General features: G+C 41.1%; 1 protein-coding gene and 1 non-coding gene across 2 annotated transcripts in view; one reads left to right on the forward strand and one right to left on the reverse strand.

Annotated features, from left to right (window-relative positions):
- Bsn (bassoon presynaptic cytomatrix protein) overlaps window positions 1–23911 on the reverse strand; it is a 93528-nt gene extending 69617 nt beyond the window's left edge. The window contains exon 1 of the mRNA XM_047564803.1: window positions 23656–23911. Within this exon, the coding sequence (XP_047420759.1) occupies window positions 23656–23855 (200 nt within the window). The 5' untranslated portion in view covers window positions 23856–23911. The remainder of the gene's footprint in view (window positions 1–23655) is intronic.
- On the forward strand, window positions 18516–18588 carry Trnal-caa (transfer RNA leucine (anticodon CAA)). Its single transcript has one exon. It is a non-coding gene; the product is annotated as a tRNA-Leu (tRNA).
- Window positions 23912–24392: the final 481 nt, after the last annotated feature.

Here is a 24392-nt window from a genome sequence, read left to right on the forward strand (position 1 = left end):
AGAAAAATAGCAAATGTATGTCTAGCCATATCAGTAATGTTAATGAAATGAAAATAAATTAAACAATCTAATCTAAAAAAAGAGATTATCAGATTAAATTGAAACAAAGAGATTCACCCATTTGTTATCTACAGGAGACATCAAAGACTCAGAAACAAATAGGTTGGATTTTTTTTTCCAGTACTGGGTAATTGATTGAACTCAGCGTACTCAACTACGGAGCTATATTCTCAGCCCTTTTTAAAAACTTTTTTGAGAAACAGGCTCTCATCTAGTTGGCCAGACTGGCCTCGAACTTGTGATCCTCCTGCCTTAGCTTCTCAGGTCACTGGAGAATTTTTTTTTTTTTTAAATAGGAAAAGATCACCATGAAAATAGCAACCACAAGAAAGCTGAAGTGGCTATGCGGATACCAGATGAAATAGACTTTAAGAAAAAAAAAGTTACTGAAGATTGATAAAAGGATTCAAACCATTACAAAGATAAAACACTTATAAATATATATACCTAAAAACAGATGCCCAAAATACAGAAAGCAAAACTGACAGAATTGAAGGGAGAATAGACAATTCAACAATAATACTTAGGGACTTTAATACCTTATAACAATGGATAGAAAAACAAGGTAGAAGATTGATAATGGAAAACTTGGAACAACAGTATAAACCAAGTAGAACTAACAGACATCTATTAAATGCTCATCCCACAACAGCAGAATGCAGAATAATGTGCATTCTTCTAAAGTGCACTTGGAACTTCTCTAGGTTAGAGCATAAATTAGGCCATAAAACAAATCTCAGTAAATTTAAAAGGATTGAAGTCTTACAAAGGATATTCTCTAAATATAATTAAATCAGTAATCAGTAACATAAAGAAATTTATAGAATTCACAAATAAGCATATATTGAACCACACTCCTAAATAACCAATGGGTCTTTGGGAATGGTGGCACATGCCTATAATTCCAGTTACTTGGGAGGCTGAGGCAGGAGGATTGTGAGTTCGAGGCTACTTTCAGCAACTTAGTGAGACCCTATCTCCAAATAAAAAAAACAAAAAGGACTGGAGGTATGGTTCAGTGGTAGAGCATCCTTGGGTTCAATCCCTAGTACCACCTCCCCCAAACACAAATCAAAAAGATGGGTCTGAGAAGAAATCTCCAGGGAAATTTTAGAATACTTTGAGGTGAATGAAAATGAAAATACTGTACACCAAAAGATATAGGATACAGTAAAATCAGTACTCAGAGAGACATTTCTAGATGTAAATATCTGTATTCAAAAAAAGAAAACCCAGGGGCTAGAGGTGTAGCTCAGTAGTACAGCATTTGCCCAGCATACACAGGCCCTGGGTTCAATCCCCAATGCAGTAAAGAAAACCCAAAAACACACACACGTACATATATAAATAAACTGAATTATGCAGCATGTTAGAAGGATTAAACATCACAACTAAGTGGGATTCATTTGTGAGATGTAAAGAAGCTGGCTATCCAAAAATAAATGTAATATACTATATTAATAAAATGAAGGGGGAAAAAAACCACATGCTCATCTCAACTGATGCTAAAAAAACATTTGACAAAACTCAATACCCTTCATGACAAACAAAATATTTTTTCCAATAAACTAGGAATAGAAGGGAACTTCTTCAACATAAAGGGAATTTATAAATAACACATAGTTAACACCATACTCAAAAGTGAAAGACTGGGGATGGGGTTGTAGCTCAGTGGCAGAGCACTAGCCTAGCACAAGTGAGGCACTGGGTTCGATCCTCAGCACCACACAAAAATAATAAATAAATTAAATAAGGGTATTATGTCCATCTACAACTTTAAAAAAAAAGTCTTTTAAAGTGAAAGATTGAAAGTTTTCCCTGTAAGGTCAGAAACAAGACAAGGATGCCCAAGGATGTTTTACTACTTCTATTTAACATAGAAGTCCCAGCCAGAGCAATTAGGCAAGAAAAATAAATAGAAGACATACAAAATGGAAAAGAAAAAGAAAAATGATCTTTATGGGAACATGATCTTACATGTAGAAACCCTAAAGAGCCAGGCAGGGTAGTGCACTCCTATAATCCCAGCAACTCGGACACTGAGGCAGAAGAATCACAAGTTCGAAGCAGCCTTAGTAGTTTAGCAAGGCCCTAAACAACTTAGCAAGACCCTGTCTCTAAATTAAAAATAAAAAGGGCTGGGAATATGTGATTCAGTGGTTAAGCATCCCTGGGTTCAATTCCCAGTACTCAAAAAAAAAAAAAAAAAAAAGAAAAGAAAAGAAAGAAAGAAAGAAATGAAGTACTAATACATGCCCTATAATGGGTGAACCTTGGAAAACTTGTTAAAGTGAAAGAAGGCAGAGCCAAAAAAGATTCCATTTTTGTGAAAGATTTATGTAAAAGATCTGGAACAGGCAAATCCATACAAATAGACAGTAGAATCATGGTATGTGAATTAGTTCTCAAAAAGATGCCAAAAAGAACATCTGAATCTGCAACTCCCATTATGCAATATTCATTTCTAAATTGTGAGCATGTACTACTGTTTTAATGTATATATTAAGCATTCACAAAATTAGAAAATGAAAAGTGACATTTAAAATGAAAATAAAGCCAGGGTGGTGTCACACACCTATAATCTCAGTGACCCAGGAGGCTGAGACAGAGGATTACAAGTTCAAGGTCAGACTCAGCAACTTAGTGAGACCTTGTCTCAAAATAAAAAATGAAAAAGGCTGGGGATATAGCTCAGTGGTTACGTGCCCCTGGGTTAAATCCACAGCACCAAAGTAGAAAAGAAAATCATTACTATAACAGAGATGATGATATCAACAATGCCTTTCATTGCTGGGAGTCAGATCAGTGACACAACTCATCCCTACCCTGCAACTACTATGTTAGCTCACTCTGTATGCCAGGTTCTCCCTTTACCTAATTGACTGTCTAGCAATCATGCACATCAGTATTTTCATCATTATCATTTTTTTCCAATGATAATACTGAAGATTAAAGAAAGCAAGTTGGCAAGGTGAACCAAAGTCCCAGTTACTCAGGAGATTGAGGGAGGAGGATTGTTTAACCCCCACCTTGGAAGGAAAAAAAAAGAAAAGGAAAGGAGAAAAGCTTAAGGTAACCAGAAAAGTTGGTGGTAAGGCTGGGACTTGGCCTGGGAGCTTATGGCCTCCAAGTCCTAGTCTCACACTCTCAAAACTCCAAAACAAAGTGCTTCTTTGGAAACACACCCAGAAGGCCAGTTCCTAGGAAACATGTCTCCTGGTTGTTTGCCATTTCATAGAAGATAAAATGTTCCTAGTAGAGTAGAATTTGAGTTAAAACCCAGGGACAAACTCAACCATTTTGATTGGAAATTCAAAACTCACTAGTTCCTGGGGCAAATTTAGAGGCACAAGCCTCTCAGGCAGTGAGGAAAACTACAAGACAGAGAACAAATTCAGGAACAGGACATGATCAGTAACCAACATTAAGGACTATGTAGAACAGTGTTCGGCATGTAGTAGGGGCTCAATAAAGGGGCATGTAAAGGGGCTCAATAAATTCATTTGTTGAATGAATGTCTCCTACCCAAGCATTATCCTGTCTTGGGAAAGCAGAGCTGGGCTGCACTAGAAAAAAATAGTCAAACTTCAAACACAAAGCTGTTAATAGGAAGAGTCCCTAGAAGATGAGGACCACCCCCCTCAGGTTTAGGGTTTAGCCTCTGAAAGGATATAGGCAACATATACTACTGTAGTATACCATATGGCACCAAGAAGGCAGGCAGGATGCTGACTGCAAGTGACTAATCATGTTGCAAGTGGTTCCACTCCTGGTATACCTCTGCAAGCAGTCTTCTGCTCAGATGATTATAAATCTGAACAAGGTAACCTATGGAAAGTATGAATAAGGAAAAGAGAGCCAGGTGCAGTGGTGCACACCAATAATCTCAACTATTTGGGAGGCTGAGGTAGAAGGACAGCAAGTTTGAAGCCAGCCTGGGCAATTTAGCAAGATCCTATCTCAAAAAGCAAAAAGGGGACTGGAGGTATAGCTCAGTTGGTGGAGTGCTTGCCTTCCAAGCACAAGGCCCTGGGTTCAATCCCCAGTACCACACACATACAAACAAACAAACAAACAAAAAAAAAAGCAAAAAAGGGTTGGGAATACAGGTCAGTAATACAGCACTTGCCTAGTATATGTGAGACCCTGGGTTCAATCTCTAGTTCTGCAAAAAGAAAAGAGGAAGGGAGAGGAAGGGGCAAAAGGGAAAGAGAAGAAAAAAGAAAAGAAAGGAAAAGGAAGGAAAAGAAAAGGGAATTCACACCCACCTGCCAGGGAAGAAAAAAAAAATTTCCAAAGGACTCTTTCATCCAAGACATGGCCTTGGCCAGAAACGTAGATAAGAGCATGAAAGTTCTCTGGAGTCCAGAGGCTGAAACTGATTTCAAGGCCACTGATTTCTCCCGGCAGGGTGCTGTTGTAGTTCATGGTACTATCAAAAGTTCAGTGGGTGTCTAGCTAGGACAGAGGGTGGAATGGTTTACTTGGAGACAAACCTGGGACACAGAAATGACCAACAGCCCCAAGAAGCATCAAGGATTGCTCCAGTTCTGGAAGGGGCAATGAGATGAAGTTATCTGAGACAAGAACTTCTTATTCTTTGGAAAATGGGAAGTGAGAATTGGTAAGTGAAAAAAGCAAGTTGCAGAATAATGTATTCAATATGATCTCATTTCTTCAAAAACTGTGTGTGTATGAACTGGGTGGTGGCTCACACCTATAATCCCAGCAGCTCAGGAGGCTAAGACAGGAGGATTGCAAATTCGAGGTCAGCCTCAGCAATTTAGCAAGGTCCTATGCAACTTTGAGAGAACTCGTCTCAAAATAAAAGATAAAAAGGACTGGGAATGTGGCTCAATGGTAAGATCCCACAGGTTCAATTCCCAGTACCCACCCGCAAAAATGTGTGTGCGTATACAACATATTCATCAATATAAATGTATGGAGAAAGATCTTTAAAATGTGCACAAAAAAGTAATAATGTGAAAAGGGAAGGGAGAAGTTTTACTCCATATGTGACTGGATTGTTTGAGCATTACATAAAGAATGTATTTGTGTCTTACTTGTATAACTTTTTAAAATTTATAAGACAAAAGAAAATTATTCAAGAAGAGTCTCATCAACTAGTTAAAACTCAATAGTGCCTGTAATCCCAGTGGCTCATAAGGCTGAAACAGGAGGATCATGAGTTCAAAGCTAGCCTCAGCAATGGCGAGGCACTAAGCAACTCAGGGAGACCCTGACTCTAAATAAAATACAAAATAGGGCTGGGGATATGGCTCATTGGTCAAGTGCCCCTGAGTTCAATCCTCAGTACCCCCACAAAAAAAAAAAAAAAAAAAAAACAACCTCAATAGTACCTGGACATGTTAGAACTCAGGAAAGCAATATAAAAAAGGGACACCAAGAAAAGAGCATGGGTACAAAGACAAAGAAAAGCCACATTGGCAACAAGAATCGTGCTCAGAAAAGATGGATGAAAAGTAATGTACTTTGTGACTGTATTCCCCACTGCTGGGTACTCGGTATCCCAGGGACCCCATGACTTGGTATGGGATAAGAATATAGTAAACTTGCTCCCCACGCCCAGTTGTGCTAAGCAACCACACAGTTAGTGCTGTGGTCAGTAGTGTTATAGACACTTGAGGGAAACTACCATGTGCAGGCTTTTCTGCTCCCATGCCACCGATATACCTCTAATTTCTCCCCTCCATGTCTCTCCTTTAGAAACTCAGCCAGGGGTCAGTCCTGGGGATCCCCTGTCTTTCAGTGGAAGTCCAGATAGAGTGAAGCAAAATAAGCTATTCCCGCTGGGGAGATAGCTCAGTTGGTAGAGTGCTTGCCTTGCAAGCACAAAGCCCTGGGTTCAATCCCCAGCACCAAAAAAAAAAAGCTATTCCCATTGTGCCCTACCTGAATCCCTGAACTACAGAATCTGTGATCAAAATAATGATTGCTTTCCACCATCAAGTTTTAGGGTAATTTGTTACACAGCCCTGTTAATAAATATTTAAATATACAGATGTATATGCATATATTTTATTCTATACCTATATTCAATATATGTATTAGAATAGAGTCAATAGGTAATAATGCCAGTATCTTAAGACCTTTAAAAACTGAAGTTTTTTTTTTTTTTTTTTAAGTTTAAGAGACAGGACGGAAAAATTATATCAAAGAATTTAAAAACACCCCCACCTTGACTTTGGGCTTAAACATGAGTTGCTCCAACTAAAGGAAAGTTAACAAATCTTTCAGAATGTCAGAGGCTTGAAATGTGCTCATGTGATTATACATACCCTCTATGTGTCTGTTATCATTATGGTGAGAATATGCCCCACCCAGCTAGCTTGCTATCCAGGGAAGATGAGAGGCACACGGAGCAGAACCAGATCCGAATGCAGCCTGAAGGCCATCTTGAATTAATGAATTCTTACCAGCATGCAGATGCATGAGTGAAAATAAAAAATTGTTTTATGAAGTCACTGAGTTTGGGCTGTGCAGTAACTGTACAAAAACCAATCCTTACAAATTGAACACAAACTGAGGGAAAAAAAGGCCTTCATTTTATATCCTATTAATGGCATAAACACATAGGGAAGAATCATTTCAAATAACTTCTAAAACACAGAACTATCCATCCCTGGAAAGATATAACCTAGGGACCAAAGAAACCATAAGGAAATCTTAAACTACAATTACTAGTATTGTTACTAATAAAATATCTATATTACTATTTTGAAATAAATACATGTGTATTTAAATATACAGACATACATGCACATATATATTTTATCTATATTCACCCATATGTATTAGAATAAAGTTAATAGGTAATAATGCCAGTGTTTTAAGACCTTCAAGAACTGAGTTTTGCTGGGTGCAGTGGTACATGCCTGTAATCCCAGCAACTCAAGGCAGAAGGATTGCAAGTTTGAGACTAGCCTCAGCAATTTAGTGAGGATCTCAGCACCTACGTGACACCTTGTCTCAAAATAAAACATAAGAAGGTCTGGTATGTAGTTCAATACTAAAGTGCCCCTGGATTCAATGCCCAGTACCAAAAAAAAAAAAAAAAAAAGAAAAAGAAAGAAAGAAAGAGAAAAAAAGAAAGAACAGAACTGAGTTTTGTTGTTGTTGTTGTTGGGGTTTTGTTTGTTTTTTAATTTAAGAGAAGGAATGGAAAATTAAATCAAAGAACTTAAGTAAAAAACAAGTCTGCCCAGTGTGGTGGTGCACAGCTGTAATCCCAGTAGCTCAGGAGGCTGAAGCGGGAGGATGGAGAGTTCAAAGTCAGCCTTAGCAACAGTAAGGTGCTAAGCAACTTCAGTGAGACCCTGTCTCTAAATGAAATACAAAATAGGGCTGGGGATGTGGCTCAGTGGTTGAGTGCCCCTGAATCCAATCCCTGATACACCCCCGCCCAAAAAAAACCCCTAGTCTATGGGATAATTCCTTATAAATCTACTTAGAAATATCAGTATAAACTCTGAGACAGATAGGAAGATACGTAGATACCCACCCCAAATCTATATAATAAAAGACCTAGAAGCAACGTTATCCTAATAGCAGTGAGCATTCCTCATGCTCTGATTGGGGTCTCCAAATACCATTTCCCATTAAAGGAAACAGAGTTTCTTGGGCAAGTGGTCAATTTCTGATCTGGGATAGGAAATATACAAGATAATGCTGAGATATCCATTGTATCAAAAACCAAAAAAAGGTTATCTAAGAACTACAGCAGCAGAATAATGTCAAAACAATGCAGGAACCAACCTGACGGGGTTACCACTGGCCAAAGATGGGACAATTTGAGTGTCAAAAATGCAATTACTTCAGAAGACTATTATATGCCAAATATGTTAAATCCATGTGTTTATAATAACAAAGTTGCTCATTATTCTAAAGTAGAAGAAGCATTTATCCTGTTTTTTTAATGAACTGAATTTCAGAGTAATCAAATGGTTGACAATACAAAATATTCTTTATAGAAAATCACCTCATTGTGCAACCCCTAATTAAATAATGGGTCTAGCTAAAGACCATCAGTGAATGCTAAAATCACCAGGCAAAAGTTGATAGGAACTTTATAATGGATAAGATCACTAATAACAACTGATTGATCTTTTCGTCACTGAAACAGAAGAAGTAGACATTAGTCCTCTTCCTGGGATGCAATAAAAAGCACATGATACTGCCAATAAAATATTCTTGCCAGAAAAGATTGAACCAGAATCTATTCTGACTGAGATTTCATTACCACTTTATAGGAGATATGGGGAGACTAGAAACAAAACAAAATCAGAAGGAATTCTCAGCCAAAACCCAAATGGAAGACAGTTTTAGGACAAATGTCCTGATTTCTTTACCAAATAAATGACATTTTTAAAAAAGTAGCAAGGAAGGGGACTGTTAGAGTAAGAGAATTAGAGATACATCAACCAAATGCAATGTGTGTACCTTGTTTGGATCCTTATTTGAACAACTTGTTCTAAAAAATCCTTTTTGAGACAAAAGGGAAATTGAACATGGACTGGGTATTGGGTTATATTAAGAAATTACAGGGCTGGGATTGTAGCTCAGTGGTAGAGTGCTTGCCTAGCATATGTGAGGCACTGGTTTCAATTCTCAGCACCATATATAAGTAAGTAAATAAAAAATAAAGGTCCATCAACAACTAACAAAAATATTTTTATTTTTTTTTTTTTGGGGGGGGTGCTGGGGATCGAACCCAGGGCCTTGTGCTTGCAAGGCAAGCACTCTACCGACTGAGCTATCTCCCCAGCCCCAAAAAATATTTTTTAAAAAAGATCTAAAAAAAGAAATTACAGTAAACTCTGTTGGTTATGATAATATCACTGAATGAAACTTAAAGCATCTTTTAACTATTAGAGGTACATCCTAAAGTATTTATGAATGAAACAATTATATTTAGAGTTTGAATGAAAATATTCCAGCCAAAGAAAGGTTGATGGAATATAGATGAAACAAGTTTGCAAAACACTGATCATTGTTGAGGTTTGGTGATGGGTTCACAGAAGGGAGTTCATCATAACATCCTTTCTCCTTCTATTTGTGATTGAAATTTTTGATTGAAGAGCACCTTCTGCTCCTGGGAACAACTAGTCCTCAGAGTCATAAGGTTTGTGTGCCCTAAAGAGAGACCATCATGACATGGTCCATCAGGAAATGACAGACCTGCACAGGGGTTTTCTCTGCCATGCACAGGGGGCATCAAGGTAAGGAAGGGTACAAGGGGTTGTCCAATCCAGCCTTGGCTCCTTAGCCGATATAACTCCAAACCTGAATTAATAAGACCCTGGCCTTAAGACTCCAATACTGACCACTCAAGTTCAAATGGGTTCAGAAAGTGGACTCATAGGGCCTAGGAAGGGAAGAAGGTCTTACAGTATGATTCCTAAAACAAGCATACTGCCTTAGTTTTTAACCCCCAGTTTATGGAACATAGGCTACAAATAATCTCACTAGGTTACAAAGGATATCCAAGTACAACCACAGAAGATATAGTAAGACCCATGCAGGCCCCCACAGATTTACACTTGGGCTGCAAATGTCCAGGATGCAAGGCATTCAGCATTCATGTAGAAGTGCCTAAGTGAAAGAAGCTGCCATAGATCTCTCAGAGAGGCATACGAAGATCTTCTCATGCTGTGTAAGTAAATGCCCCTCATCCTTTAGACTAGGTCATTCATAGCCCATGTGAAATGCTGAGCTTGGGACCCTGTTCTCTAAGACTCCCTGTCCTCAAGGTAATATCAGCCTTGGGCAGGGCATGCAATGTGGACAAGGGTCCCAGAGTCCCATCCCATCATAGCCACAGGAATTGGAGATGTCAATCCAGAGAAGACTGGGTTTGAGGAGGTAATTGCATAAAAGCCCTCAGCCTTGGCACACAGTAGGCATGATAAGCACCTGCAAAACCTGTAAGCAGACAAGTTAGTGGTGACAAAGGACAGGACCAGGATCAGCAGATAGGAGACATAAGGAAACACAGTTTAGATGATCAGTAAATAAGAACTTCCCAACAGTGGAATCATTCCTTTGGGCAGAACCAAATGTTGCTGACTACTGAATGTGTACACCAAGGCAGAACTCCAGCATGGGGAAAGTATAAGAACAGATAGTGTGGCATCCTTTAAGGGTTGGATTAGATGCACAAAATAAAAGAAGAATAAAGCAAACTCATCACTTGCTGAAGCCAAATCATGCTCCTGAAGGAAGTACACACACACACACTGAACCTTGACTTTGTAGGAGATAGGGGCCTAAGCCCACAGAATCCACAGAGTGGCAGAAACTACACAGTACTATCTCTTCCCTCTATCAGTAAAAAGTGCCAACTGCCCAACTGAAGAGGGCAGAATTAAAGTCTCTTTCAGGCTAACCCTTTCCATGCTGTACCCTCTCCTCCACCACAAAACTAGCAAACTTCAGGACCACTGGAAATCATTGGCTCACTGCTTGCTGCTACAGCATCTGCAGGATCTGGGTGGAACAACACTCAGAAGATAAGCAGCAGAGCACCACCAGAAACAGGAAGACTGCAGCAGGTCTGAAGTCCTGGTTTGGAGCCTTGTTGGATGTCCAACCAAACCTGCACAAGGAGGTCAACAGTTTTTTAAGAGTCCTTGCCTAGCAGAACAAACCCAGAAGCAGGGTGTTGCTTTCTCCAGGCTTGATTGTGAGGTCATCTTATCCATTCTGAGAAATCTCTGGTCACAATGGATAAGAAGTCTTCTTCATTTAGAGCTGCTTCAGACTTACCCAAAGGTTACATGTTGTAATTTTGACTTGTGATGTTGACCTTGTTTTCTATATTCCAAGAGGCTAAAAAACAGTAGAAAACATAGTCTTTCTTTTTTGCTCTCATAGAAATTAGACACTAAAGGTGAAAGGGACTTTGTAGATTAAATTTCTCATTTTAGAAATAGAAAAAAAAAAAAAAAACCTGAAGACTTAGGTGCTAGGGACCTGGTTTAGTGGCAAAGTTCTTGCCTAGCATGTGCAATACCCTGAGCTCAATCCCCAGTACCACACACACACACACACACACACACACACAAAAAAAAAAAAAAAAAAACAAAAACAAACTGAAGACCTATCCAACATGTACAGCAGTTTGATTAAAACCTGAATTTCTGACCACTGTTCTACAATTCCTATTCCAACCTTTGTCCAAATGTCCTACTTCCTGATCCTTTTCCCATCCTCACAGCCCTACTCAACCTCTTGCTAAATTTTCCATCTTCTCAGAGGAGGAGGTAGGAAGTGACAACAGTTCTCCAGCTGTGCTCAATGTATGGCATTTTGGTTTGCTAAAGTCTGCTAGTTGGCTGTTCTTCTAAATCTCTCATCTTAGGCCTTTGGAGTTCCCAACAGAATAAGTTAATGTTGTGAATGTGTTTCGCAAGCTGTAAAGCACTACACAAATATATGTTCTACTATTTTAGGATTTGAAATAATACAAAGTCTTTAAATCATGCTCTCATACATCATACCTCTGTGATACAAAGAGAAGACAGGAACAAATCCTAACTGAAGGAAAAAGAAGTTGACTGTAAAGATCTGGACAAGTGCTTCTTTCTTTCCCCCAGACCATGAGACCCACGGGGGCAGAGCCCATTTTGTGCTCCTTCCTTTGTTTCTCATTTTACACAGGGACAGCTCAGCAAAGAGCTGAATACATGGATACATGTTTCCTGAATACATGGATAAATTTCCACTTAAAAATCCTACTTCTAAGTAGAATATAACTGTAGAAATCTGCACAACCTCTCTCATACAAAAAGTACAGGAGAGGAAGGTGCAAAGATGTGGTCAAAGGATTCAGTAAGATGGTAGGAATAAATTTAAGAGATATACTGTACAACATGTTGACTACATTTAATAACAATGTACTATTTTCTTAAAAATCCACTGAATGTAGATTTCAACTACACTTTTGTTGTTTTCACCACAAAAAGATAACTATGTAAAGTAATGAATATGTTAGTTAGCTTGATTTTGCCATTCCAAAATTATACATATACTTTAAATATCATGGTATATGCAATAAACATACAATTTTAAAAAATATTTTTTAGTTGTAGATGGACACAATACCTTTATTTTATTTATTTATTTTTATGTGGTGCTGAGGATTGAAACCAGTGCCTCACACGTGCTAAGCAAGTGCTCTACCACTGAGCTACAATGCCAGTTCCAATATATACAATTTTTATTTGTCAAACTTATTTATTTATTTGTTTGTTTTGTGGTACCAAGAATGGAACCCAGGAGGGATCCAAGATGGCGGACTAGAGGGAGGCTGCATTCCTTGTCACTCCGTAACTCCGGTTTCAAGCAGAGGATATCTGTTTCTTGGTGAGGCAGTTTTTGTTGTTTATTGATTCTCTGGTGTTTACCCCATTTGTCTGCTGTGATGACCTGCAGTCTGCCAGCATATCGATGCTTTTTTTGAGTGCACATTGCTCACTGTCAGGCACCTGTCATCCGCCATTTGCCTGCCTCTGGCCGGTCCATCGCCTGCCTTTCATCTATCCATCACCCAACGCATGAGGTTCACCTTCCCATCGTCTGACAACAGTCAGCAAACTGATCGCCGACCACCAGTGGAGCACCAGCTGCCTGCTGTTGCCTGGAAGTTCACTGTTACAGTGCATGCAGGTTTGATATCACGTGGCTGCCGCCATTTTGAGACAACAGCCAGGCCCCATAGGACCCCTGGCCAGACTGACTGAGCCCCGTCTCCAGGATCCCTCAGCCTGACCGATCACTCCCTGCCTCTGGGCCCCTCACATCGACTGACTACTCCCTGCCGCCAGGACCCCCAGACCAACTGACTGCGCCCTGTCACCGGGACCCCAGACCGACGGATTGCACCCAGCCTCCAGGATCCCACAACCACACAAAACACACCTCTAGGACCTCCAGGACCCCTGCCTGACCAACTGCATCCTGCCTCCAGGACCTCCAGCTGATCACGTCCACACCCTGAGCTGCAGCTCCCCATTTGCCAACACATTTCAAAGCCAGAGCAGCCATCTTGGATAATCCTGGAAGCCGTAGCTCTGATCTTTAGGTGGGGCAAATCCCATCCTGAGACACCTGCTGGAGACTTGAAGCTCATTGTCAGGATCCAAAAAACTCCCCCAGAAAACTTCTAGACCTCATCAATGAATTCAGCAAAATAGCAGGCTATAAAATCAACACGCATAAATCTAAAGCATTTTTATACGCAAGCGACAGAACAGCTAAAAGGGAAATGAAGAAAACAACTCCATTTGCAATAGCCTCAAAAAAAATAAAATACTTGGGAATCAATCTAACCAAAGGGGTAAAAGATCTCTACAATGAAAACTACAAAACATTGAAGAAAGAAATTGAGGAAGACCTTAGAAGATGGAAAGATCTCCCATGTTCTTGGATAGGTAGAATTAATATTGTCAAAATGGCCATACTATCAAAAGTGCTATACAGATTCAATGCAATTCCAACTAAAATCCCAATGATGTACCTTACAGAAATAGAGCAAGCAATCATGAAATTCATCTGGAAGAATAAGAAACCCAGAATAGCTAAAACAATCCTTAGCAGGAAGAATGAAGCAGGGGGTATCGCAATACCAGAACTTTGACTATACTACAAAGCAATAGTAACAAAAACAGCATGGTATTGGCACCAAAATAGACAGGTAGATCAATGATACAGAATAGAGGACATGGACACAAACCCAAATAAATACAATTTTCTAATACTAGACAAAGGTGCCAAAAATATGCAATGGAGAAAAGATAGCCTCTTCAACAAATGGTGCTAGGAAAACTGGAAATCCATATGCAACAGAATGAAACTAAACCCCTATCTCTCACCCTGCACAAAAATCAACTCATAATGGATCAAGACCTCGAAATCAGACCAGAGACCTTGCATCTTATAGAAGAAAAAGTAGGTCCAAATCTTCACCTTGTTGGCTTAGGATCAGACTTCCTTAACAGGACTCCCATAGTACAAGAAATAAAAGCAAGAATCAACAACTGGGATAGATCCAAACTAAATAGCTTTCTCTCAGCAAAGGAAACTATCAGCAATGCGAAGAGAGAGCCTACAGAGTGGGAGAATATCTTTGCCACTCATACTTAAGATAGAGCACTAATTTCCAGAATATATAAAGAACTCAAAAAACTCTACACCAAGAATACAAACAACCCAATCAACAAATGGATTAAGGATATGAACAGATGTTTCACAGAAGAAGATCTACAAGCAATCAACAAACATATGAAAAAATGTTCACCATCTTTAGTAATAAGAGAAATGCAAACCAAAACTACACTAAGATTCCATCTCACCACAATTAGAATGGCAATTATCAAGAATACAAGCAACTATAGGTGTTGGAGAGGATGTGGGGGAAAAGATACACTCATACATTGCTGGTGGGGTTGCAAATTAGAGCAGCCACTCTGGAAAGCAGTGTGGAGATTCCTTAGAAAACTTGGAATGGAAACACCATTTGACCCAGCTATCCCACTCCTCAACCTATACCCAAAGGACTTAAAATCAGTACACTACAGAGATACAGCCACATCAATGTTCATAGCTGCTCAATTCACAATAGCCAGACAGTGGAACCAACCTAGATGTCCTTCAATTGATGAATGGATAAAGAAACTGTGGTATATATATACAATGGAATATTACTCAGCTATAAAGAATAATAAAATTATGGCATTTGCAGGCAAATGGATGAAATTGGAGAATATCATGCTAAGTGAGATAAGCCAATCTCAAAAATCCAAAACACAAATGATCTCACTGATAAACGGATGATGACACGTAATGGGGGGTAGGAGGGGGGCAAGAATGGAGGAAGGAGCGACTGTATAGAGGGAAAAGAGGGGTGGGGGGGAAGGAAAAAATAACAGAATGAATTAAACATCATTACCCTATGTAAATGTATGACTACGCAAATGGTATGCTGTTACTCCATGTACAATCAGAAACATGTATCCCATTTGTTTACAATAAAAATAAATTAAAATTAATTTTTTTTAAAAATATTATATTATATAATGTTAAAAAAAAAAAGAATGGAACCCAGGGATACTCTACCATAGAGCTATATCCCTGGCCTTTTTTATTTTTTTATTTTGAGACAGGGTCTTGCTAAGTTGCTGAGGCTGACCTCAAACCTACAATTCTCCTTACCTCAGTCTCCCAAGTTGCTGGGATTATAAGTGTGCACCACCACACTTAGCTTTGTCAATTTTAAAAATTGATTTATTAAACAAAATTTTAGGTCAGTCACAGTGGCATACACAAGTAATCCCAGCAGCTCAGGAGGCTGAAGCAGGAGGATCCCAAGTTCAAAACCAGCCTCAGTGGCCTATAACCAAAGGACTTAAAATCAGCATATTACAGAGATACAGCCACATCAATGTTCATAGCTGCTCAGTTCACAATAGCCAGATTGTGGAACCAACCTAGATGTCCTTCAATTGATGAATGGATAAAGAAACTGTGGTATATATATACAATGGAATATTACTCAGCCATAAAGAATGATAAAATTATGGCATTTGCAGCCAAATGGATGAAATTGGAGAACATCATGCTAAGTGAGATAAGTCAATCTCAAAAAACCAAAGGATGAATGATATTGCTAATAAGTGGATGATGACACATAATGGGGGGTGGGAGGGGTTAGTGTTAGGGTTAGAGTTAGGGTTAGGGAGGGGGGCAAGAATGGAGGAAGGAAGGACTGTATAGAGGGAAAAGAGGGGTGGGAGGGGTGGGGGGAAGGGAAAAATAACAGAATGAATCAAACAACATTAACCTATGTAAATTTATGATTACACAAATGGTATGCCTTTACGCCATGCACAAACAGAGAAACAACATGTATCCCATTTGTTTACAATAAAAAATAAATAAAAATTTAAAAAAAACAGCCTCAGCAACTTAGCAAGGCCCTAAGCAACTTAGTGAGACCCTGTCTCAAAATAAAAGGACTGGGGATGTGGCTCAGTGGTTAAGTGCCTCTGGGTTCAATTCCTGATACAAAAAAAAAAAAAAAATTTAAGTGCAGGTAATAAGAGTAATAGGAATGTAATGGTATGACTTTTGGGAAATTTCCTTACCTTCCCTTTCTTAAAAAGCACCTAAATCACCCCAACACCATAATTGTTCTTCCAGCATCCTTGGATAGTTCAGCTCTCCCCCTGAGCCAGAGCTATGGCTCCTCTGAAGACAGGAGGCAGTCTCAGGTAGGACCAGGTGAGGTGATCCCTGCATGAGCTTCTGGACAAGGTGGTAGGGCTCTTTGATCTCTTCAACCCTTTGGAACCAAGGCATAGAAGCCAACTTGTCTACTTACCCTCAGGGAAAATCTCTTCTTCACCTTTGGGCCTGACAACAGCCCTGCCTACTTTAGGAGCAGCAAGGTTGCTTCAGGCGGTTCTGGATTTAAACTCAGGAGACCTATAGGTTTCCAATGTGCCTCTATGTGACCTTATTAGAAAGAAATGGTGGTATCAAATATGAGGGTCTGTACTAAAGGAGAGCTCTCTTCAGAATCTTAGGTGCCCATAGAGCAAAAAATTGGAAAGAGAGATCACAGCAGCCCTTCAAACAGCCTGGGGCCCAGGGCACAGCACAGATGAATCAGGGAACATGCTCACCAGCCCTACCCCACAGGTTCAGTTGACCAGAACCTAAGTATAAGGCAAATGGGCAAAGAGAATGCCAGGGGCCAACAGATACCCCACCCACCAGAAGTCCAATCTGAAAGGCACAAAACATAGAAGGTAGGACACCAGAATTTCATTTCTACTACCACAAGGAGGGGTCCATAGACCAGGGTCCCAATTCATTCTTCAAATATGGTCAATTTCCATCACTATATTTGTTGACATAGATGGCAAAGGGCCCTGCAGGAAAGGAGCTTGGGTGAATCCTATTGAATTAACAGTATCTGCACCAGCATGACATGCCCCGGCACCAAGTGAAGCAGGAGTAGGGCAGGAATCCACTGCTATGTTGCCTACCACGTGGTAGTTTACCAGGAAGGTCTTACATCCTAAAATGACACTTAGCCCTTGCTGCAGGGATGCAGGTCTCAGTTACCATTTTACCATTTAAAGAGTTAGTTATCAGGAAGGAAGAACAAGTAAGGCCAGGACAGATGGGGCTTGCAGGAACTACAAAGCCTGGTAAGTAGAGTAAGAAATAAAACATCCACCTGAATATCTATGATGATACAGTAGTTAATGGCAGTTTTACCCGTCTACCTCCACAGTTAGCCCCAACTTAACAGCACACAGCCCATAGTATCCAAGAACAGATTCCCCTCAAGTAGCCCACATACAGCAGAGTCTGGCCCTTCTCAACCCTCACTTATAAGAGGAAAGGGCCCCATTCAGAAATGCAAGACAGATGAGAAGAGGAAGAAAAGTACCCCAATACGATCTCCTAACAGATTCCTACGCACATATACAGGGAGGGATGACATGTCCCAGGAACTCCTAAAATCTTTGCCTTAGAACTGGCTGGGCATGGTGGCACACACCTGTAATCCCAGCTGCTCAGGAGGCTGAGGCAGGAGGATCACAAGCTCAAACTAGCCTCAGAGACCCTGAGCAACTTAGTGAGACACTGTCTTAAAATAAAAATAAAAAGGTCTGGGGAGATGACTCAGTGGTTACATGTCCCGGGTTCAATCCCTAGTACTAACAACAACAACAACAACAACAAAACTCGAACTAATTTTGCAGGAAGCCACCCATGACTTGTATGAGAACCAAGCATAGCTGGGCCATTAACCAGGAAAATCTGGTCTTAGGAACTCTCAGTTATTAATAACTGATCAAGACTGCCTGAATCAAGTGGTTATCCTGCATTAGTTCACCTCTGAAGTTCAAATACAAGCAGGGATGTGGGAGTGACCCACTAGAGCCAAATGGCTTGCTTACCTCCACCCTCCATCCTATTTTTCCTGGAAGAAGCTCCTACCCATCCCTTTTGATCTGTACCAATATAAATAAGCAAGCACGGGCTCCTTCCTTTGTTAGAGCCAGACCCTTCTAGATGGCTCAATCAGTCATGCCCCTTCTCTTAAGATAATTCTATTTTCTGTCATTATTTCTGATAAATAAATTTCAGAGCTTTTATTTTGCAGCCAGCCCATCCCTCTTACAGGAATCCTTTCCCTTGCCCATGCAGGACATGTGGTGAGAAACTCAGAGGAAGAATTTTAGGAAAGAAAACAGAAACATTATCCACTGCTTTGTTCTTTGGCTCACAAATTAGTCCAAAGCCTGACTCTACTTTTAATAATCACCTAGTTTCTCCATGTCTAAAGCACCCAACAAACACTTAAAACACTTTCTTTAAAAACTAGAATTTCTTAACTAAAAGAATAAAATATGGGGGCTGGGGATATAGCTCAGTTGGTAGAGTGCTTGCCTCAAAAGCACAAGGCCCTGGGTTCAATCCCCAGCACCACCAAAAAAAAAAAAAAAAAAAAAGAATAAAATTTGGGCTGAGATGGTATAGCTCAGTGGTGGAACATTTGCCTACCATGTGTGAGACCCTGTACCCAATCCTGAGCACCACAAAAATGATAATAATACCAATAAAAATGATGATGTGACTCTAATTCCTAGTTTTCAGAAAAAAATATGGACAGAGGAATGTCCTAAATGACATCACAGGGATGCAATCAGCATAGTCCAGATTAAGAGAAACTACAGGACAAATAGTATTGTCCGGTAGGGTTTTTTTTCACTTTCTCTCTTTTTTTTTTTTTTTTTTTTTTTTTAACTAAGAATTGAACCCAAGGGTGCTTTATCACTGAGCTACATCCCCAGTCCTTTTTAATTTTTTTCTTAAATTATGAGACAGGGTTTCACTAAGTTGTTGAATCTGCAATCTCCTGTCTCAGTCTCCTGAGTTTCTGGTATTACAGACATGCACTACCACACCCAGCTTGACACAGTTCTCTAAGACATAAATTTCAAGAGGAAAAAAAGGAGAGGGAGTCTATAGGTTTAAATGAACTGGAGAGATATATCAGACAAATGTATTATGATTCAAACAAACTTACTGTAAAAATAAATTCAGAAGACACAGAAAAATGGAACAATGACTCAATATTTGCTGAGAATAAGAAGGGATTATTGGCTTGGGATATAGCTCAGAGGCACAGCACTTGCCTAGCATGTATGAGGCCCTATGTTCCATTCCAAGCACCACGAAAAAAGAAGAAATTCGTAACTATTTAAATATAATTATGATATTGTGGTTATCTGATATTGTGCCCTTATTTCTTGGAAATACTCATGGTGAAATGTTGGGATATCTGGAATTTGCTTCTGTGGGAAGTAGGGGGTAAGGGAGATAGATAAAACTGATTGGCCTTGAGTTGATGATAGCTGTGGCTAAGCAATGGAAACATAGGAGTTTATTAGACTATTCTTTTATGTATGTTTAAAATTTTCTATAGTAAATATATAGAGATATAGACATATATACATATGGATATGTATACATACACATACACATATACACACATATATGTACACATACATGTATCTCCTCTCTCCTCCTAATCTCTCCATTATAAATTCTTTTTAATCAAAAAGAATCAGTCCTACTAATGCTGAGACCACTATATTACCAAAGGTATCTCTTCTACCCTGGCAAGAAATGCAAAAGTGGCTGGGTAAGCTAGAACATGCCTATAATCCCAGCTACTCAGGAGGCTGAGGCAAGACAATCACAAGTTTGAGACCAGCTTGGGTAACTTAGTGAGACCTGGTCTCAAAATAAAATTTTAAAAAGAGCTGGGGATGTATCTCAATGGTGGCGTGCCTGTTTGGCATGCATAAGGCCCTGGGTTCAATCCCTACTACTGAGAAGTGTAGAGGAGGGAAGAGGGAGAAAAAAAAATGCAAAAGTGGCTGGCCCCTTGGGTTAAAATTTTAACATCATGACCACGCAGATGTGAAATCACTTTAGTGTACATTTCATGACATGCCCTCCCTGAAAACGCAGCCACTGTGGTCAAACAAGGTCACTAAATGATAAAGGATTATTATTTACAAACCCTGAAATAATGTCTTTCATTTTATCTTTACAAATTTATCCCAGATTTTTCTACAGCCTGATAGTTAGCTGATATAGCAAGTACCAGACCAAAGACACTATGTCTGATAAATCCATTTTGAGCAAGGAAATTTTGGTGTGGTTCTCAGATCAGCCTTGCCCACCTTCCAGATTCTCTGTGCCCAGCTGACTTTAGCTCAAGATGTCTCTGTGGCATATGGTCTAGAACTGAGTTGATCACGAATTTTGATGGCAATGAGGGAAAGATGGTTCCACCTGGCTTTGTCCCAACTCTTTCCCAGCCTCCTGCACTAAGTCTTGTGTTATATTCATTATTCTTGCCAGTGTAGATCACACTTCTCATTTAATTCCTCTCCATTTCTACCTCTGCTAACCCCATCATTTTTCCAGGAAGCCTTGGGTCTCTCCCTCTCCTGAAGCCTAGCTCTGCCTCTCCACTCTTCCCACTTGACAATCCTTCTGTAAGAACTGTGAATTTGACTTTTCTCAGACACTAAGGTGCCCCATCTCTCTTAAAGTTCTTCTATAATTCAGTTCTTCAAGGGCTATGTGACCAATAGACTCTGAGTGCTAGAGGATAGAGAAGTATCATATACCCTTCCATAACCTCCATGAAGTTAAGCCCAATGTTGGACCTTGATATCTGGTAAACATTCCTTACCTGATTGACTGAAATGTCAGAACATATTTGAGCCCACAGGGCTGGTATAGAGTAGACAGACTACCACTGGTCTATATGGCTCTTCTGTGCAATTTTTAAAAAGACACTTTCTTGGGTACAGACAAGGTTCTATCCTGATCTGATTGCGTGTCATGGTTGTATGTATAGGTAAAATCTCATCAACCCCACCATATATTAGGCCCATTTCCATAAAAAATGAAGAAATGAATGAATGAATGAATGAATGAATGAATGAATGAAAGATACCACTTCCTCTATCAGGATGTAGCCCATACCAAGGCATACAGCTTGGAGCGTGAAACCTGGGACAGAGTTCAGCCTTCTCCTAATCTGGCACTCCTTGAGAAAGGCAGTCTATATAACTGTATGTATTGACCCTGAGACCAGAAACAAAAAGTTCTTCCTTCAGACACCCAGTGGCCAAAGTTCCCTTCATCCAAATGGGCTAAGAGGCAATACTATGGTTGTGGTAGCATCACTACTCATGGGATTCAAGTTAAGCTCTTCAGTGGCAAATGCTGGGGCCGCCCCCTCACACAGTCAAGTCATCTCAGTATGAGGATGAAAAGACTAATTCAGCCTGGGGTGACAAGATGTAATATGGCAGTAAGAAAGAACCAGAATTCAGGTCCCTCAGAACCTCAGTTTTGTTCCCTTCTGGGGTTAGAAAAATGATTACTCCTTTACCTGACCCCCTACCTACCTCCTTAAGCTTTCTGCCTGTTCCAAAATCTATAGTGTTGCTAGAAACAAATATGTTTTTGCTCAAATATGCCAATGCTCTTTCCTGAATGTCCAGAGGCACATGCCACAGGGCTTTTTCCTCCATCAATGTTCAGCAGCATCTCAGAAAAGAATATGCTAAATTTGGTATCAGGTACCTGAGATGCTCTGATGAGAGGAAGTAGAAGCCATTCCAATACTGAGAGAAAGACCATGCAGTTGTCTGCTCGGCTGAGGTGCTGGGATAAGCCAAATATCAACTGGAAAAGTAAATTCCACCTCCTAAGGGTCCCCAGTCCAGCATTGATGACAAAGAGCTAGTTTACCTCCTAAGCCTGATAGTCATGGGACAGTCCCACGTGTGAGCCTTGCCCACAGTTAGGTGAGAAATTGTGTGACTGCTAAATCTAGCAGGATTCCATAGTTTCCGCAGCAATTTATGATCTGCCCTGAAGCAGGATGCAGAGATGGAGTAGAAACAAAACACTGAAAAGAAATATGAGCAGTATACATCAGGCTCCTTCTTCTCCTTTTAAGCTTGCCCAAATCTTTCCAAAATTTCATGTTTGGCTCTAAAACATCTGATAAATTACAAGCAGAGTATCCTGTTTGGTTTCCAAAAGAGAAATGGGAAATTCCCCACATAGAGAGCTCCCAGTAACAAGGTGTTTTTCCATTCAACTGTAGAAGCTTTTCCTTGGAGGGAGAGCACTAAAGCTTGGGCGAGTTTCCCTCAAGCTAAAACCCAAACAGTAACTCAACACGCAGCAAGATGACAGTGTTTGCAGAGCTAAGAGCCATGTGCTACCCAGCTGCATTACTCTAATAGCTAATGTAAAATGGACAAATTTTACCTCTAAAAAGGATGCTCACAGGCTGGCTTGATTTGCGACAGGTTTTAGGCTACTAAAACTTTCAATTACTGTTAGTTATCTAAGAACATAAAACATAAGGAAATAAACACATAAGTGACACAGCTGGGCAGCTGAAGAGCAAAAATTATGCTCCCTCAGAATTTATGTGCTTCCATACAGAAAAGACAAAAAAACAACATTTATCGACAGCCACATCTGGACTGAAAACCACCCCCTAAGGGGGGATTGCTATTCTCCAGAACTATTTAGTATAAAATAATGCTTTCCATTTAATCCTGCATAGATCTTGGGTAGTTTTCCAGAGTTTTCAGTCTACTGACTTACATATTGATATTCCATTCCACTGCATTCATTGCAACTTGATTGTTTTGCAGATCCTGGGTTGGCAAACATTTAAAACAAGCAGTATCACAGTATTTGATCAGATATGCTCTGTTTAAAACATTCTATGTGGGTTTCAGCTCTTCTATTGGTTTGAGGTGGTAATCTAAATCATTAGGCAGTGAAAGCATATCTGTTGCTAGAAAATTCAACAGCATTTGTTTCACCTGAAAATAATTCACTAAGCCTTGGTGAAAGCACATGACCCTGTTGGTATTGCTGAGCCTACTGGTGTCAAGTGGGCAATTTTCCTTTCCCCAAAAATGTTTACAGCCACTAAATGCCTAAGGAAAGCATAAGACCAAGTCATGGTTCAACTATTTCCATCTCTCTCTGTTCTTCGCAGTGACACTTATCTTTCCTGACAGCCACTCCCATTGTGCTCTTTCTTTGGCCCAACACAATGGACACATATGCAGACACTGGCAGACGGGGAGGACGTTTTCCATCTCACTGCTCCCTTGCTCAGGGAGACCAGGCTAAGGTTACATAAGCCCCTCATGAGCGGTTGGGCGCCAGCGTCAGGGGGGAAAGAATTTGGGGTTCGTGACGGAGTATCGGTCTGCAGGCCCCGACTGACCCTGGACTTGCCATCTTGCCCTGCCAAGGCGGAGTGACTGGAAATGAAGGGCCGCTTCCTGCGATCACCCAGCTCACGCCAATCTGGCAGGGCTCAATGTGGCTGGACGTCAAACCTCGCTGTCCACTAGATCGTAGGATCCCAGGCCCCAGTCCCAGCCTCAGGCTGCAGTTCCCCGCCCCCAGGGCGCCAAGAGGCGCACTCACTTGCCGGGACCCGGGCGGGGGCCCGGGCCTGAAACCGGTGGTCCTGCGGTAGCCCGCGCAGCGCCAGACGTGGGGAGCTGTCCGCCGCCGGCTGGTGCTGAAGGCGTCTTCCCTGCACCGGGGCCCGGACCGGGGCCGGGGCCTCCAGGCGGCAGTGGACCGTCGCCAGCGCCACCCTCCAAACTGGCCTCGTTACCCATGGTGGGCAGGCGGGCGGGCAGGGTCGGGGTCACACTACGCCCGGGCCGGCGGCTCCCGGGCGGTGCTCACACTCTAGGCGCCGCCGCCGCCATCTCCGAGATCGGCTCACGCCGCCGCCTGTCTCTGCGCATGCGCGAGTCGCACACCACCCTCACTGCACACCCCCGCCCCCATCAAACACACGCGCGCTCCCGCTAGCCCGCGAAGACTCGTGTCCACGCGTCAGCCTCGGGGTCGCCGGGAAAACGCCGCCGGCGCCCGCGCATGCGCCCTCCGGGTCAGACACAACGGGCGCGTGCTAACTGGATCTGGGAGGGGTCTGGCAGCAACATTACTTGAGACCGGTATGAAGGGTCACTGACCATTGGAAGCGCCGAGGGGGCGTAACGCTGTGCCTTTCTGGAAACAGTGACACTTTCTGTCCACTGAAGCTTGGAGTGGGGACTCGCCTTTAGGTGGCGTGGAGCGGTCATCGTGAGGACAGGCCTCAGAGAGAGGGCCCAACCGAGTGTGGTCTCAAAGGATACATACGAGTT

Source organism: Sciurus carolinensis, chromosome 9 (genome assembly GCF_902686445.1).
Source record: "Sciurus carolinensis chromosome 9, mSciCar1.2, whole genome shotgun sequence".
Taxonomy (NCBI): Eukaryota; Metazoa; Chordata; class Mammalia; order Rodentia; family Sciuridae; genus Sciurus; species Sciurus carolinensis.